The following is a 13,585-nucleotide window of genomic DNA, read 5'->3' as shown; positions in this document are numbered from 1 at the left end:
TTGAATAAATCCAGAGTTTTTGTACTCTACCCCTTGGAGTCTGCTTTTGAATCCTTGGGTGTACGCAGCAGTGTAGTGCAGGGTATATGCAGGTATACGGAGTATATCCACTTCTAAATCCCCTCGGATTCACACCAATGATTGACTGACATAAATCAGTATATGCTGCATTTTTTTTCCTAGGATGGAAAAATGAAGAGTATACCCACTTCTTTATATATAGGCACCACTGGGTGTATGTCCTTGTATCAACGAGTTCTTTGAAAGAAGGAATGAGGGGAAAGAGAGCATGTATCGGAGACTATCTTCAGCGATGTGTGAATTCTGATCTGCTGATATTGAGAGTAATTGGGTCAGAAAAAAACGGCGTTTGTTGGAATCAGTTAACATTAAAAACACTGAGTGTGTATAAGCTCTCGTAAAACCAATAACCTGGTAATAGACGTGTTTATCGTTGGTGTAGGTCTTGTTGTAGCATTAAGGAATGAAAACATAAAGTATCCCCAACAAGCCTGACAGACAAAAAGGTTTGAGTGAGAAAAAAAAGGAAAAGCTGATCATGGCTGCATTTCACCGTCTTCAGAATCTGAGGTAAAGGCAGATTATTTACGCTCTCCTTTTTTTTTGAGCTGATAAGATGAGTCTGCAGGTTCTACACAGCTACCCCACTACCCACAATCCCCTGGGAGACTCACTTAACCCTTATAATTAGAGTGATAAAGGAAGTCTGCTAGGTAAGAGGAGGGTACGGGGGCTTTCAATTAGTTGTCAAGGGCTCCGCGGAGGCCCCCTGACGCAGCCACACATCCAGGGATTCAATTCATCATCCTGCCTCCGCCGAGCGCTAAGGGCCTTTTCATTATCAGACCGCTGAGTCCCACTGTCGGCCCCTTCAGGATAAACGTGAGTGATGGCGTGCACGGGGTGGGATGGTGATGGAGGGGTGGGGCCGGGCCCTCGTCGTAAATGTCATCCCCATTGGACCGTTGCAGGTCTCAGCTCCAAAATAATAGGCCCTGTGACCTCTCTGTTGTCTATAATTAACCTCTAACCCCACCCCCTCCCCGCAGCATCCGCCAATCCCCAGACAGACACCATGATAGGAGGCTGTTTGCAGAGCCGGGACGCCGCCAACGCCGTGCTCCCTCTCTCTCTGCAGGAGGAGGCGTGATTTTAAGAATAAAGGGGTGAGGGAGAAACAAAAGAAAATGGCTGCTGGTATGTTTGATTTGACCTGAGCACAAAAAATTGAATATTTATTCATCTCTCCTCGAGGTGAAAGCTGTGAAATGGAGTCAGGGTGCAAAATGAATCTTTATCCTTCAAATGAGAACACGATCTCTAAAAGATAAACAAAATGTGTAAAAACATCATTTTTAGCTCTGAAACTGTGACCTCATATCAGAGACTGAGAAATATACATCTCTATACTTTAAAATGTAGATTTATCTCTCGCAGAGTGGAGTCAAAAAAATCTATTTTATCCTTAAAATGTTATCTCTAAGACGGATCAGATTCATGATCAGAAATGAAACAAACACTTCATGATGACCCTTAAAAAGGTGTCATTTCTGAAACAGAAAACAGTCCTGGTCAGATATTCATACAAAGAAGTATCTTTAGAATTTAAAAGGAGAATGATAATCATGCAGATCAGAGAATAAATCATTTACATGATGCTGTCGAGGAGACCAATGGTAATCTGTTCGTCCTGCATCTATAGGCCGAGGATATCTGTGACCACATAGCAGCAGCTCGTTCTCTGAGTAAAGGGGGTGAGTCCAGTCCTCAAGGATAGCCTGGGCTCTTTTTGTAGCTCTGAGTCCGTATAAGAGGGCAAGTTCATCAAAACTAGAGCCAGAAATGTATCTACACATTCTCACAATTTGTTCCAACCTCTTCCTAGTTTTCAAATTGACAGACCCAAACCAGCAGATAAAAGAGAAGGTTAAATAACTCAATAAAACATTTTCATAAAAACAAGATCGACATTAAAATTCCTACATTTTCGATAAATATATTTACGCTGATGTGCCTTTGCACATATGTACGGTGGCCCTGAAGTGCAAAGCACAACAACATATAAGAAAACACAACGACATTCACTTCTAAAGGAAAAGGTAGGTACCTGCGGTCGACAAGGATCGTCGCTGATTGGACGAACGTAATGTCGGTCTTTTTAACCGGAAATGATATGCTGCTTACGCTTTGATTTCAAAACATGATCTCACGATAATAAGTACAAAAAAATGTGTCTTTATCCTTTTAATTCGTGGATTTAACTCGTGCAGATTAAAGTCACGATTATTAAAACTTACAGTTTCATCTTTCTGCTAAAAGGTGCGTCAGGGTCAGACATGTTTCCAAGAAATAATCTTATCCTTAAAGTTTTAGATTAGTCTCTGCAACAGATTACATTCAAATTCATGAATAATTACAAAACATTCATCTTCATCCCTTAAAAATCCTGAGTTTTATCTCTGAGAACGAGAAGTATAAAGTGACGAAAAATGTGTTTTTATCCTTTGAGCAGTAAATGTTTCTCTTCTACATCTGAGTTAGGGTCACAAATATATGAAAAAGTTGTCAAATCTTTGAGACAGATTAGAGTCAAGGTCACCAAAACGTAAAAAAAATGCTTCTTAATTGTTAAAAAAAAAAACACCTACGAAAATGAACCAAGCTTTAAGACACAGACGAGTCAGCTCCACACAGCTATACAAAAGAAAATCCTGATTATTTCTCTGACAAAGATTTAGGTCAGAGCCATATTTATGTTTAAAAATTCACCATTTGATATTTTTAATGTGTCTCATTTTACAGGCTCGATTAAAGGTCAGACAGACCGACAACATGTTGAGTCATTTTCTTAGTTTATTCCAATAAAAGGTGCACGAGAGCGGATGATCCTGTGCGTGTAAATCTGCACCCACGGGGCCTGCTCGTCTTACAATGACTGTTTGACATCCCCTCTGTGTGTGTGTGTGTGTGTGTGTGTGTGTGCGTGTGTGTGTGTGTGTGTGCGTGCGTGTGTGTGCATGGACCAGGTGTGGACAGACAGGCTAGGCTTCATGCAGAAAAAAAAGAGAGTAATATTGTGCAGAACACGAGTCTCTGGTGTGTGCAGCGATGCTGACATTTAGAGCAACAATGAAACATCCAACAGAGCAAATTGTGGCAGCGCTAGCTTGTCTGCTAAATAACCCCGCAGCACAATGGAAAGTCAAATGATCCCTAATGGCAGGAGCTGACACCTGTACATAATTACATTTACAGAGAGCACAATTGCAGAAGGAGAAGAAGGAGAAGGAGCAGAAGAATCAGGCGAGCGAGGAGGGAATGAGACATAGAGACAGAGAGAGCAGGAGAGGAGAGGAACCATGTTCAGGACTCATTTGAGCATCATTGTCTCTGAAAATCCTCAGGAACCGTGAGGAGGAAAATGCAAATGGCCTGAATGGAGGAGAGCTCTGGCAGCATGTGTGTGGCATATTGAATGATAATGACAAAGCGGGCTGTTTCCCCTGTGAGCACGCCTGCGGAACAATGATTACAGATTGGCCGGCGTGGCCCTCAGCATCACCAGGGACTCTGATTCTAATGCTAATCACAGTGGCTTGCTGCCCACTGAAATATATCTGTACTCACAAGGCGGCAGGAAATAAGATGGACTATCCCAGTTAGGCTGTAATTGTGTAATGAAGCCCTGTTTATTTTTGATATTTCAGCTCACAGGAATGCACACACACACACGGAGGCTGCGTGCAGACTTGACCTATTGCACCACCTGCTGGCCTCAGGCTGCTACACCTGCATGATGCAACACAGAGGACTAAGCGTGTGTGTAATCATTTCTGTTTCTTCATTGGCCCTATAGAATTGCATTTTTTGAGTGGGCAACTGAGCTTCAAAACTCAAAATAATAGGTTTGGTCTTCCTCATGGGAGTGCAAACATAGCTCCATAGTGCCCATTAGAGAATTTTCAACAGAGGAGCCCCTCCTGAGCTCTGCACCTATAGAAGTATGACATTGTAGAGACATGTATCACGTCAAGTCTGACAGAAAAGCCTCTTGAACCTGAGCCGTAAACCCAACAGGAAGTCAGCCATTTTGAATTTATTTGAATTTAAATGTTCCGGATCCTGATTTATTCATCCTTTCTTGGTATTTCTCCTGCGGAATTATTCTTTTCCTCATATTTTAGGTTATTTGGGGTCTTTTAACATGTTTATTAGAAACACAGGACCGTGCATAGAGTCTGAAATCATGGAGAGAGAGAGAGAGAGAGAGAGAGAGAGAGAGAGAGAGAGCAGGGGACCGACAGGCCGGATTCAAACCCTGGCCTCCCCCTTCTAGAACTTACAGCCTCCGTCCCTGGCTGGTCAAGCTTTAAAAGAGTGTGTCGGCACAGGTGCTGTCCTCTGATTGGTTAATTTATTTAGTGCACCAATCAAGCTTCACCAGCAGCAGTACAGCTGGATGGAACCAGTTCCTCACCATCTCCCACACACACATACACACACACACACACACACACACACACACACACACACACACACACACACATACACATACACACACACTCCAAAACCAGAGTCAGTCACACACACAGGACAGGGGGCGTGGCTGGGGCTGTAACAACATGGTGTGCACAAACTAACCACTAGCCTACCGGCGCCCCCTGTTGTCTTTACTCTATTGCTTTTATGTAGGCTATTTGCTGAATTATCTCGTAATCATCCTTTTTTTTGCGTTTATTCGACAGGAAAGCTGAAGAGAGACGGGAAGGGAGGAGAGAGGGGTGGGTGACATGCAGGAGGGGGCCGTGGACAGATTCAAACCCTAGGCCGCTGCAACGAGGAGCGCAACCTCTGTGCATGAGGCGTGCAGCTATCTGGCTTTCCCCTATCCATCCCTTCTTTGTCTCTATTACCCTCTTTGAATCCTTGTTATTGCTCTCATTCTTTTATTTCTTTCTGTTGCTGAATCGCTTAATTCATTTCACTCCCTTCGAGAGACCTGCCTGTTGTCTTTCTTATTCCTTTTGTTTGCATTTACTCTTGTTTATTCTTTTACATTTAAGTTTTTGTTCTTCTCTCTGTTCGGCCTGACTGAGGCTGTTCATCGTCTTGAGTTCCTGCCTTTGCTTTGTCGGCGAATACACTTTGAAAAAAAAATTGTCTTTGGTCGACTCTGGATGTGCAACAACAAACTGTGAAGCAACACAAAGGAGACAGAAAAGTCAAATGAAAGTCATAAATGCAGAGGGAAAAACTCGTAAAAATCCAGGTCCCTGTCAGTCTGTCTGCATCTCATGACCTGACATGAGCTTCAGAGCGAGGGCGCCATTTAACTCATCTTTCAGCTTACATGTGGTTTGTTGTTTGAGCTGGAGAGACTCTTTAAAATGCTTTATTTCCCCTTTGATAATTGGATCATAAAGGCACACACTAATCTACTCTCAATGCACATGAAACCTCAAGGAAACATCCCTCTCTCCCCCCCCCCTTCTCTCGTCTCCTCTTTAAATGTACTTTATTTTCATTCCGAGGAGAGAAACAAGAAGGAGAGCCGAGGCAAAGTGATGCTCAGCTGCACACTCGATGTAGGTTAATGGAAGGGAGGAGAGTCTGAGCTGTGGCCGGCTCTGATTGGCTGCGGGCCGACGTGCAGCTTCTCCGCAGCACAACCTGTCACTGTTAATCAGCAGCCATCTCTTAACAGGCAGCCAGGGCTATCGGAGAGGTGAGCCCATTGCTATTCAGGACGAAACAGATGATAAATCATTTGTACATAATTAGTGCTCAGCAAGGTTACAACTGACACGTATTTTCATCTTAATTAGGAGGGAAATTTGTTCCATTAATTTAATTTGGTGTGCATGAGCGGCTCTGCACCTAACTAAGTTAATCTTACACCTGTCAGGGAGGGAATGGAGTCGAGCCTTTGGATTGGAGGGGAAATGGGAAAGAGTCTTTTATCAGATTGTTTCGAGCACAGACCTCAGAGGAGATCAGGCTGCAGAGAGAGAAACAGACTCAAACACGAGGAGAAAGTTAAGTTAACCTTGTGTCTGCAGAAACGCATCAAATGAGCCTGAGGTGAAGCTCTGAAGCGAAAACAGTCATTTACACATTCAGGCTTTTTTTTGAATACTATCCTTTAGGACAGCTTTTATTTTACGTTCTGTTCGTACAACAGCAGAGCAATGTGTGTGGCAGCAGCTTTGCTCTACCACTGATGGAAGATGAGCTCGATTTGATGATGGACATGGATGGCTGTGGCTCAGAGGTTGTCGCCTCCCAACCAGAAGGTCGAGGGTTAGATCCCTATCTCCAGCAGCCACATGTTTTATGTGTCCTTGGGCAAGACACCTAACCCTGAATTGCTCATGAATGTGTATGAATGGGATTAGTTACTTCTGATGGTCACTTTACGTAGAAACCTCTACCTTCTGTGTGTGCATGTCTAGGAGCTCCCAGGAAAACTATGTGGTGAGAAACTAAGATTTATTTTCTGATCCATTCTGAGGACTTTTATCAGAGGCGCCGCTTGTCAACAGGTAAGGCGAGCGACTGTTGGGAGGCGCAGAGGGTCGACAAACTTGAAAATCCAGCAGCAACTCAAAATGTGCAAAGTTTGCAATGACAGTAAGAAGCCTCCCTGAGTGGGCCCCACCTGACAGCCTTCACTCACATTGCACTGCTGAGCATTATTCCTGTTTCAACTTGTTTGACAATGACCGTAAGCTGAGGAAAAAGGAAGAGGACATTTCTGTGTGGGAGTGAAAAAAGAGAGGGAGATACAGCGGAGCAGAACAGAACAACAGAGCTTCTGCTAGCTTTACATTGTGGTGTTTGTAACATAACTTACCTATGAGGGCAGCCTGGTGGGTCCATCCCTGCCGGCCATGACCGAGTCGAGTGTGCGCTGGTGTCGCTGTGACAGGAAGTCGACCCGTTAGCTAAGCTAGCAGGCGTACAGAACGTGAATAAGTTAGTAGTTTTAGTATTTCCACTTCATAACCCGTCACCCTGATCTTTGGCAGTGGTGACTAGTTCTAGACTCTGTTAGAGCCTCAGGTAAACATTCCCAGGGAGCCCCTCCGACCAGCATTCATCAATATTGTGTCTTCAATAATCAGACAGCAACAAAAACACCTGGACATTTTTCTTTCCACAGCCCACATAATATAATGAACATTAAAACATCTTTCTGTGATTTACATTTTTAAACTCAGGTTTTCACAGTAGTAAGGTAGACAGCAAAAGAGTGATTGCTGTCAGATGGGGACCCCTTAGGGAGGCTTCCTACTGTCCTTGCAAACTTTGCACATTTTGAGCCACTTCTGTGGTGGGGACATATTATGGAAAATCCTCTTTTTAACATATATTTGGGTAACCTGAGTGTCTACCAACCCACAAAATGTGAAATAAACCCATCCAGTCCTTTGTTTGTGGTCTGCATGAGTCTTACAACACAGAGAAAAACGCTCCGTTTCTAATGTGCTCTCCTTGTGATGTCACAGTGGGATTCTGGTAAAACAAAATCCCCTACCCTCCTCTGGTATCTTCACCCATGGACTCCACCCCCAGCCTAGAGCAAAACTTTTGCGCAGATCCGCCATTTTCATTCTCGCTACAGAGGAGTGACGTCTACCGGGAAAACTCTATGTCCTCTTTAATGTTTGTCCCCCTACTGGCCTTGAGCCTCAAGCATTTTCCCGCCTCTGCTCTGGGGTATTTTCACTGTACTCTGATGAACGCTGGATGGAGGGGCCCCTGTGAATCTTTTTCCCTATAGGCTCTAGAACCGCCCCTGCCTCTTATCCCACCTGTGAAAGCGCGCCTCTTTATGCTAAAACAAATATTGAAGCAGACCTCACACAGGTGCATTATGGGTGAAAACACGTTTAATCACAGGCTGCTGTACTCTCACATTCACTCTCTCCTGATTTACAGCGCTGCTGCAGCTTCATATATCCGAGTGAGAGTCAGTGTGATGTGGTCTCAGTCCAGCACACACAGGTCCAAGGACCGGCTCTCTCCCTCTCACTGAACTGTATGAAGCTGTAGTAATTGTCCTGAAGACGAGGCGGCACAGAGAGGACGGAGAGAATGAGTGATTTAGTAACTCTAATGGAATCCTCCGCTGCCTCTCAGTCTGACAACCATTACCTGAACTGATGCATAGTCCATTACAGGACCCCCCCACCACCACCTTTAATAGAGTGTCTGTCATATGAAATACAGAGACGTCAGGTGCCAAAGAATGCACTCTCACCCATGTGTGAAGGTTTAACCCAACTCAAATGGCTTTTCTTTCAGACGCTGCAGCTCAGCCTTTCACACGAAGAGAATCAGCAGAGGAGGAAGAAGAAGAGGGGAGGAAGTCGAGCACAAACGTGGACGCCGACTTTGTTGGACCGCGTTCTTCTCAAGAGTGTGACCCTCTGCCTCAGCTGCACACACAGACACACACACACACACACACACTCTGCTGCTGAATGGAGTGTAACACAGCTGCAGCATGAACGCTTACAGACCTGCTGCTCAGTCAGCCGAGGAACGTTTCATCATTCAAACAGATCTCAATGAAATGTTGTAAAAAAAGCGCCTGAGCTATCAGGACGTTAGAGCTCGTCTCCGGCGTTCAGGAGGACTTGATTATCTCGAGGTCGTCAACATTGTCAATACTTCCATACCACGATACAATCTCCTTGATTTGAATCATCGACAGTTATCAAAAAAGTGCCAAAGCTTCAAAAAACAACACGGTGCTTAGGAGAGGAATGAATCCATTAAAAAGTTGCAGGTAAACTCCTGCACATTCACAAAGTTTCACAAATGTGTCATATTTCTGTAATTTAGACAACGTGCAGGAGTTCACCTGCAACTTCTGATCATTGCAAACAAGAAAGTTCTTCTTTTGTTGCTTTGGAATTAAAACGGGTACGGAGCGTCCGCACAGGTTCAAGTCCTCGTCCGGACCATATATGGAATATCGTCTGGTTGCTGGAGAGGCAAGGTGCCCTGGAGCAAGGCACTGATCCTCCAACAGCTCAGGCGCGCTCCCTGTAGCAGCCTCACTCCGACATCTCTCCGTTATTTCACGTCTACACCTCCTCGTCACGCGCGTGTGTGAGGAGCATGTTGCTCACTAACGGAACGTAAACTAGAATTTCGCTCAGGGAAGTATGAAGAATAAAAAAAATTAATGAAACAGGGTTTGCATCAACAAGTTTTCTTTTCAGAGCAGATCAAACACAGTCAGCAACGAGGACCACAGCCTCTGTACATGGGGGGGGGGGGGCAACACAACCACTAGGCCAACGGCGCCCCATTCTGATTCTTAATATAAAGTGTGATTTCATGCTTTTTGGGGTGACTCTTTAAAACATTGTCAGACACTCGCTGTGTTTTTATCCACACTTTACAAAGACTACAAACTGATTGTTTCATACTTCAGAAGTAAAAGTTATGTTTGGATTACTTATGATTGTTGTTTATTTAAATAACCAGTTTGTTGTTAACCTTTTATTTTGAAGCATAAATCACTGAACATCTGTCTCATTAAACACATTGATTTCAACTTCTTCCACATCTTGCTGCTGCAAAAAAACATCAACTAGAACTCTACAGCAGGAAGTGATTCCATGTATTTTCACCGACTTTTTATATTTGATTCAACAGATTTTATTTTGAAAATAGAAACGATGAAATGTCACATTGAGCGTTTTTTTGTCAAACATTGTTTTGGCTCCTTTAATCAGGTCAACGTTTCCTTTTCCCAGAGTTCACACTGTTTCTGTCCGCCACAGTCGCCTGATTCTTGTCCTTCATCAGCTCCTCCCTCGCCATCGGCTCGATGATGGCGCCCATCCGGGTCACCACCTTCGGCTTGGTCATCTTTTTCACGGTCCGCTCCGTGTTCCAGGTGCGGCCCAGCGGCGTGCGGATGGTGCTCTCAAACTGAGTGTGGGTCTCAAAGGGGAAGGGGAGCGTGTTGACCTGGTGGAGCGTGATGGAGCGGTTCCTCTTCTCGGAGATGATGACGCCCGGGAGGCTCACGTCTTTTCTGGGTGGAGGCGGCGCTGCTTTCATCCTAAACTTCTTGCGTTTCCTGCGGGACGGTTTAAGTCCCGTCCCGCCCCACTCGCCCCACCCGGGCAGCGTCAGGTCCACCACCTGCGGCTTCCCCGCATCCTCCTGCTTCCTCTTCTCCTTCAGGAAGTCGGAGACAACGTCGTCCCCGGCGAAGGCCTCCCTGATGAGCCCCCTCTGCTCCTGATTGTCGTCAGAGTCCTCGGCGTCCTCCACGGTCTGAGCGAGCGGGACCCGGATCACTTTGGTCGCCTTGGTGAGGACTTGCTTGAGCTCGATCCCTCGCTTCCTCTTTTTGTTTGTCCCCGCTGGTTGACTCGCAGGCGGCGGGTCTTCTGCAGCGGGAGGGGGAACAGGTGCTTCATCAGCGGCTGAGTCCTCCTGCATGAGGAGCTCCTCTGTGTCCTCCAGAGTCCTGATCCTCATCAGGGTCTCCTCCAGCTGAGCCGAGGAGGTTTCTGCGTCCGCCGCTGCAAGAAAAAGAAGACGAGATGAGACACTTAAACAACGCCACAAGAAGTTTAACACTGACGTTTTCAAACGAATGTGGAGACGCCCGACTTAATCAGAGAAGAAGAGAAAATCTGCCAACATGCCAACTCTGCTCAAAATATTACGACTTTATTCTTGTAACAGTTTAAATGTATTCTTTAAAAGACTCTCTTACGACTTCAGCCGTCAAAATACTTCAATATGATGTGTGTGCATGTCTGACTGTGTGAGTTCTCAGACTGGGACGCTTATACTACGCCATCCCAGAATCAATATGAATGTACAAAGATGTGATGTCGGCTGATTTGAGTTACGGCACTTTGGTGAAAAATGGAATCTGAAAAGGGCTACATAGATGCATTTTCACAGGCAAATAATAATAAAATAAAAATAAAAATAAAAAATAAAAAAATAATAATAATAAATAAAAAATAAAAATAAAAATAATAAAATAAAAAATAAATAATAATAATAATATTTTAATAATATTTTACAATAATAATAATAATAAAATAAATAAATAAATAACAATAAGACCTCAAACATTTTCTCTACAGTGGATTTGAATACGTGAGTATTGATTTGGGCTGTAAGGGTTTTAAGTCTGCAGATTAAATAAATATATAAACACTCTGGTTGATTTAAGAAGGTGTTTACGTCACGCTGTTCTGCTTCCCTGAGATGCGGGTCATAGCTCTCTGTGTTTCCAACACGAGCTCAACCACACGGCCTTCTCGTTATGAATCAGTGCTGATTATTTGTGGTATCTTACCTGCTGCGGCCTCCGCCTGCTCAGCTTCAGCCTCGCGTCGGCTCTCTGCGATTTCTTTGTAAAGGTTTGTAAACTCTGAGAGCTGCTCCTCTTCCTCCTCTGCTGCAACTTTACTCTCCTCCTCCTCCTCCTCTTCCTCTTCCTCTGCTGCAACCTTACTCTCCTCCTCCTCCGCTTTACTCTCCTCCTCCTCCTTTTCCTCCTCTGCTGCAACTTTACTCTCCTCCTCCTCCGCTTTACTCTCCTCCTCCTCCTCTGCTGCAACTTTACTCTCCTCCTTCTCCTCCACTGCAGTTATACTCTCTTCTTCCTCCTCCACTGCAGTTTTACTCTCCTCCTCTTCATCGTCATCCAGAGATATCACAGGTATCATGTCTGTCTCCTGAGCCTGACGCCGTTTCCTCCTGCTGTCAAACTCTCTGAGGAGCGCTTCTTCTTCTGTTTCCTTCACCTCCTCCTCCTCCTCCTCCTCCTCCTCCTCCACGTCTGCAGACTCCTCCTCTGCCGTCAGATCCACGATCTCACTCGTCTCCTTCTCGGCTGGGTCTTCAGAGAGTTTGCCTCTCATCCATGGATTGGAGGAGTCCACTCCCTGCTCTGCATCGTTCACAAAATCAGGCAGCACCTCGGGGTCACCTCCCTCGCACTCCTCCTCCTCCTCCTCCTCCTCTTCATCGTTTACCGCCGTCACCAGCTTCTGCGTGAGGTCCTTGTTCACCTCCAGCTGCTGCTGCATGGCTTTGCGAGCCCCCTCGTCGTATTTCGCCATGATGGCCTTGGACTTGGCCCACTTGCCGCTGTTCTGGTGCTTCAGCGACATCCTCTCCTGCATGCGGGCCAGCTCCATCTTGTTCAGCTCCTCTAAGGCGGCAGCGGGGTCCGACTTCACCATCTCATCGAACTGCTTCACAAAGTCTTTGCGCTTGGCCTTGTTCTGCACCCGGTGGTACTTCTTGCTCTTGATCTTCCTCTCTCTGCGGGTCTTGGCCTCGTAGTAGGACTGCAGGGCACGGGCTTTCTGCAGCTCTGCACGCCGGATCTTTGCCTCCTCCAGGCTCATGGCCTTCATGGACACCTCCTCTGCAGGGGGGGGGGGGAACAGAGGGCGTGTTTAATCATAAAGCCTTTCATACCAAGATCAATGAAAAGCAGCAGATATCGACATAAAAAACTGAGTTAGGGTTGACATGATACCAGAATTTAAACTATACCATATGATACTAGAAAACATGACACGGTATTGGTACCTGTTTGATACCACGGTAACCAAAAAACAAGTCCTAGACACCTGATACTGGGTACTTCCTGCACACTGTCCGGCTTCTAATGTTGTTGCCGTGGTATCAAAACAGGTAACATCGTCTGATGTTTACTAGTGTCATATCCCCCCACCCCCACCCTCATGCCCATGCCAACAGTCCTGTACTTGCCTTGCGGGGTCAGGATGGGGTCATGGATGGGCTGCTTGTTGGCGGAGAGGAGGGCGAAGATCTCCTCCTCCAGCGGGGTCCTCGCCTTCCAGCCGGTCACCACCCTCTCCATGGGTTTGGGTCCGGGGGGCTCTTCATTGAGGGGGAACACCAGCTGCTCGGCCCGCTGGTTCTGCTTGATGATGCCCTTCCAGCGGGTCACCTCCGAGGCCGCCTTCTGGAAAGCCACGTCCCTCTGGATCCTCTCAGTCTCCTGCTTACTGAGCGGACTCTGCACGGTCCTGTTGCTCTTCTGCAGCGTCTTCAGCTGCTTCTTCGTCTTTGTGGACACCTGGGGGGTTTTGTCCATAGAGCCGATCAGGTCGGACAGGTTGATCTTGTCGCCCTCTCCCTCCGCGTTCACGCTGAACTCGGACAGCTGCACGGCCGCCTCCGACCTCTCCCCCAGGGTCTTCTTCCTCTTTCCTCCCAGAGCGCTGATGGCCTCCAGGAGCTTCTGGCGTCTCCGTTCATCCTCGCCGTCCTCCTCCTCCTCCTCACTGGTGACATTGTCATTTAAATCCTCCTCCTCATCCTCTTCTTCATCGTACACCACCTCCGTCTTCTTCACTGCGCTGTCATCGGCCACCTCGGAGCTCTTCTTCGCTTTCGTTTTACTCAATTTCTTCTTAGAGGAAACTTTCGCCATGATGCACAGAGTTCCAACACCACCGGACTGCAGCTGTACACACACACGTGTGCCGCAAACCAAGCCGCTGTCGTAAAGTATAGTGTGAGCGTCACTGTC

At 46.2% G+C, this 13,585-nt stretch overlaps 1 protein-coding gene across 3 annotated transcripts; it reads right to left on the bottom strand.

The window, feature by feature from the left end:
• Positions 1–9,228: 9,228 nt before the first annotated feature.
• Positions 9,229–13,571, bottom strand: si:dkey-251i10.3 (uncharacterized protein LOC553498 homolog). Of its 3 annotated transcripts, none has more exons than XM_061054034.1 (4): positions 12,799–13,571; positions 11,609–12,448; positions 11,369–11,476; positions 9,229–10,574 (listed from the first exon to the last, which is right to left on the bottom strand). In XM_061054034.1, exons 1-4 carry the CDS (start codon positions 13,484–13,486, stop codon positions 9,775–9,777), a joined length of 2,436 nt encoding a protein of 811 aa, XP_060910017.1. In that variant the 5' UTR covers positions 13,487–13,571; the 3' UTR covers positions 9,229–9,774. The 3 variants fall into 3 exon arrangements, with proteins under 3 accessions (XP_060910017.1, XP_060910019.1, XP_060910018.1); XM_061054036.1 differs by having other exon boundaries at positions 11,369–11,470; XM_061054035.1 differs by having other exon boundaries at positions 11,369–11,495; positions 11,634–12,448.
• Between the last annotated feature and the right edge of the window lie 14 nt (positions 13,572–13,585).

This window comes from Labrus mixtus, chromosome 13 (assembly GCF_963584025.1).
Source record: "Labrus mixtus chromosome 13, fLabMix1.1, whole genome shotgun sequence".
Lineage (NCBI taxonomy): Eukaryota > Metazoa > Chordata > Actinopteri > Labriformes > Labridae > Labrus > Labrus mixtus.
Note: the sequence above shows the minus strand (reverse complement) of the source record. Positions and strands in the feature narration are given on the sequence as shown.

Excerpts from the sequence above, each read along its gene's own strand:
- si:dkey-251i10.3 (XM_061054034.1), bottom strand. The coding sequence starts at position 13,486 with ATGGCGAAAGTTTCCTCTAAGAAGAAATTGAGTAAAACGAAAGCGAAG. Across the intron at positions 12,449-12,798 it reads CCCCATCCTGACCCCGCAAG|AGGAGGTGTCCATGAAGGCC; the intron begins GCAAGTACAGGA and ends CCCCCCCTGCAG. Across the intron at positions 10,575-11,368 it reads GCAGGCGGAGGCCGCAGCAG|CGGCGGACGCAGAAACCTCC; the intron begins GTAAGATACCAC and ends TTTTTCTTGCAG.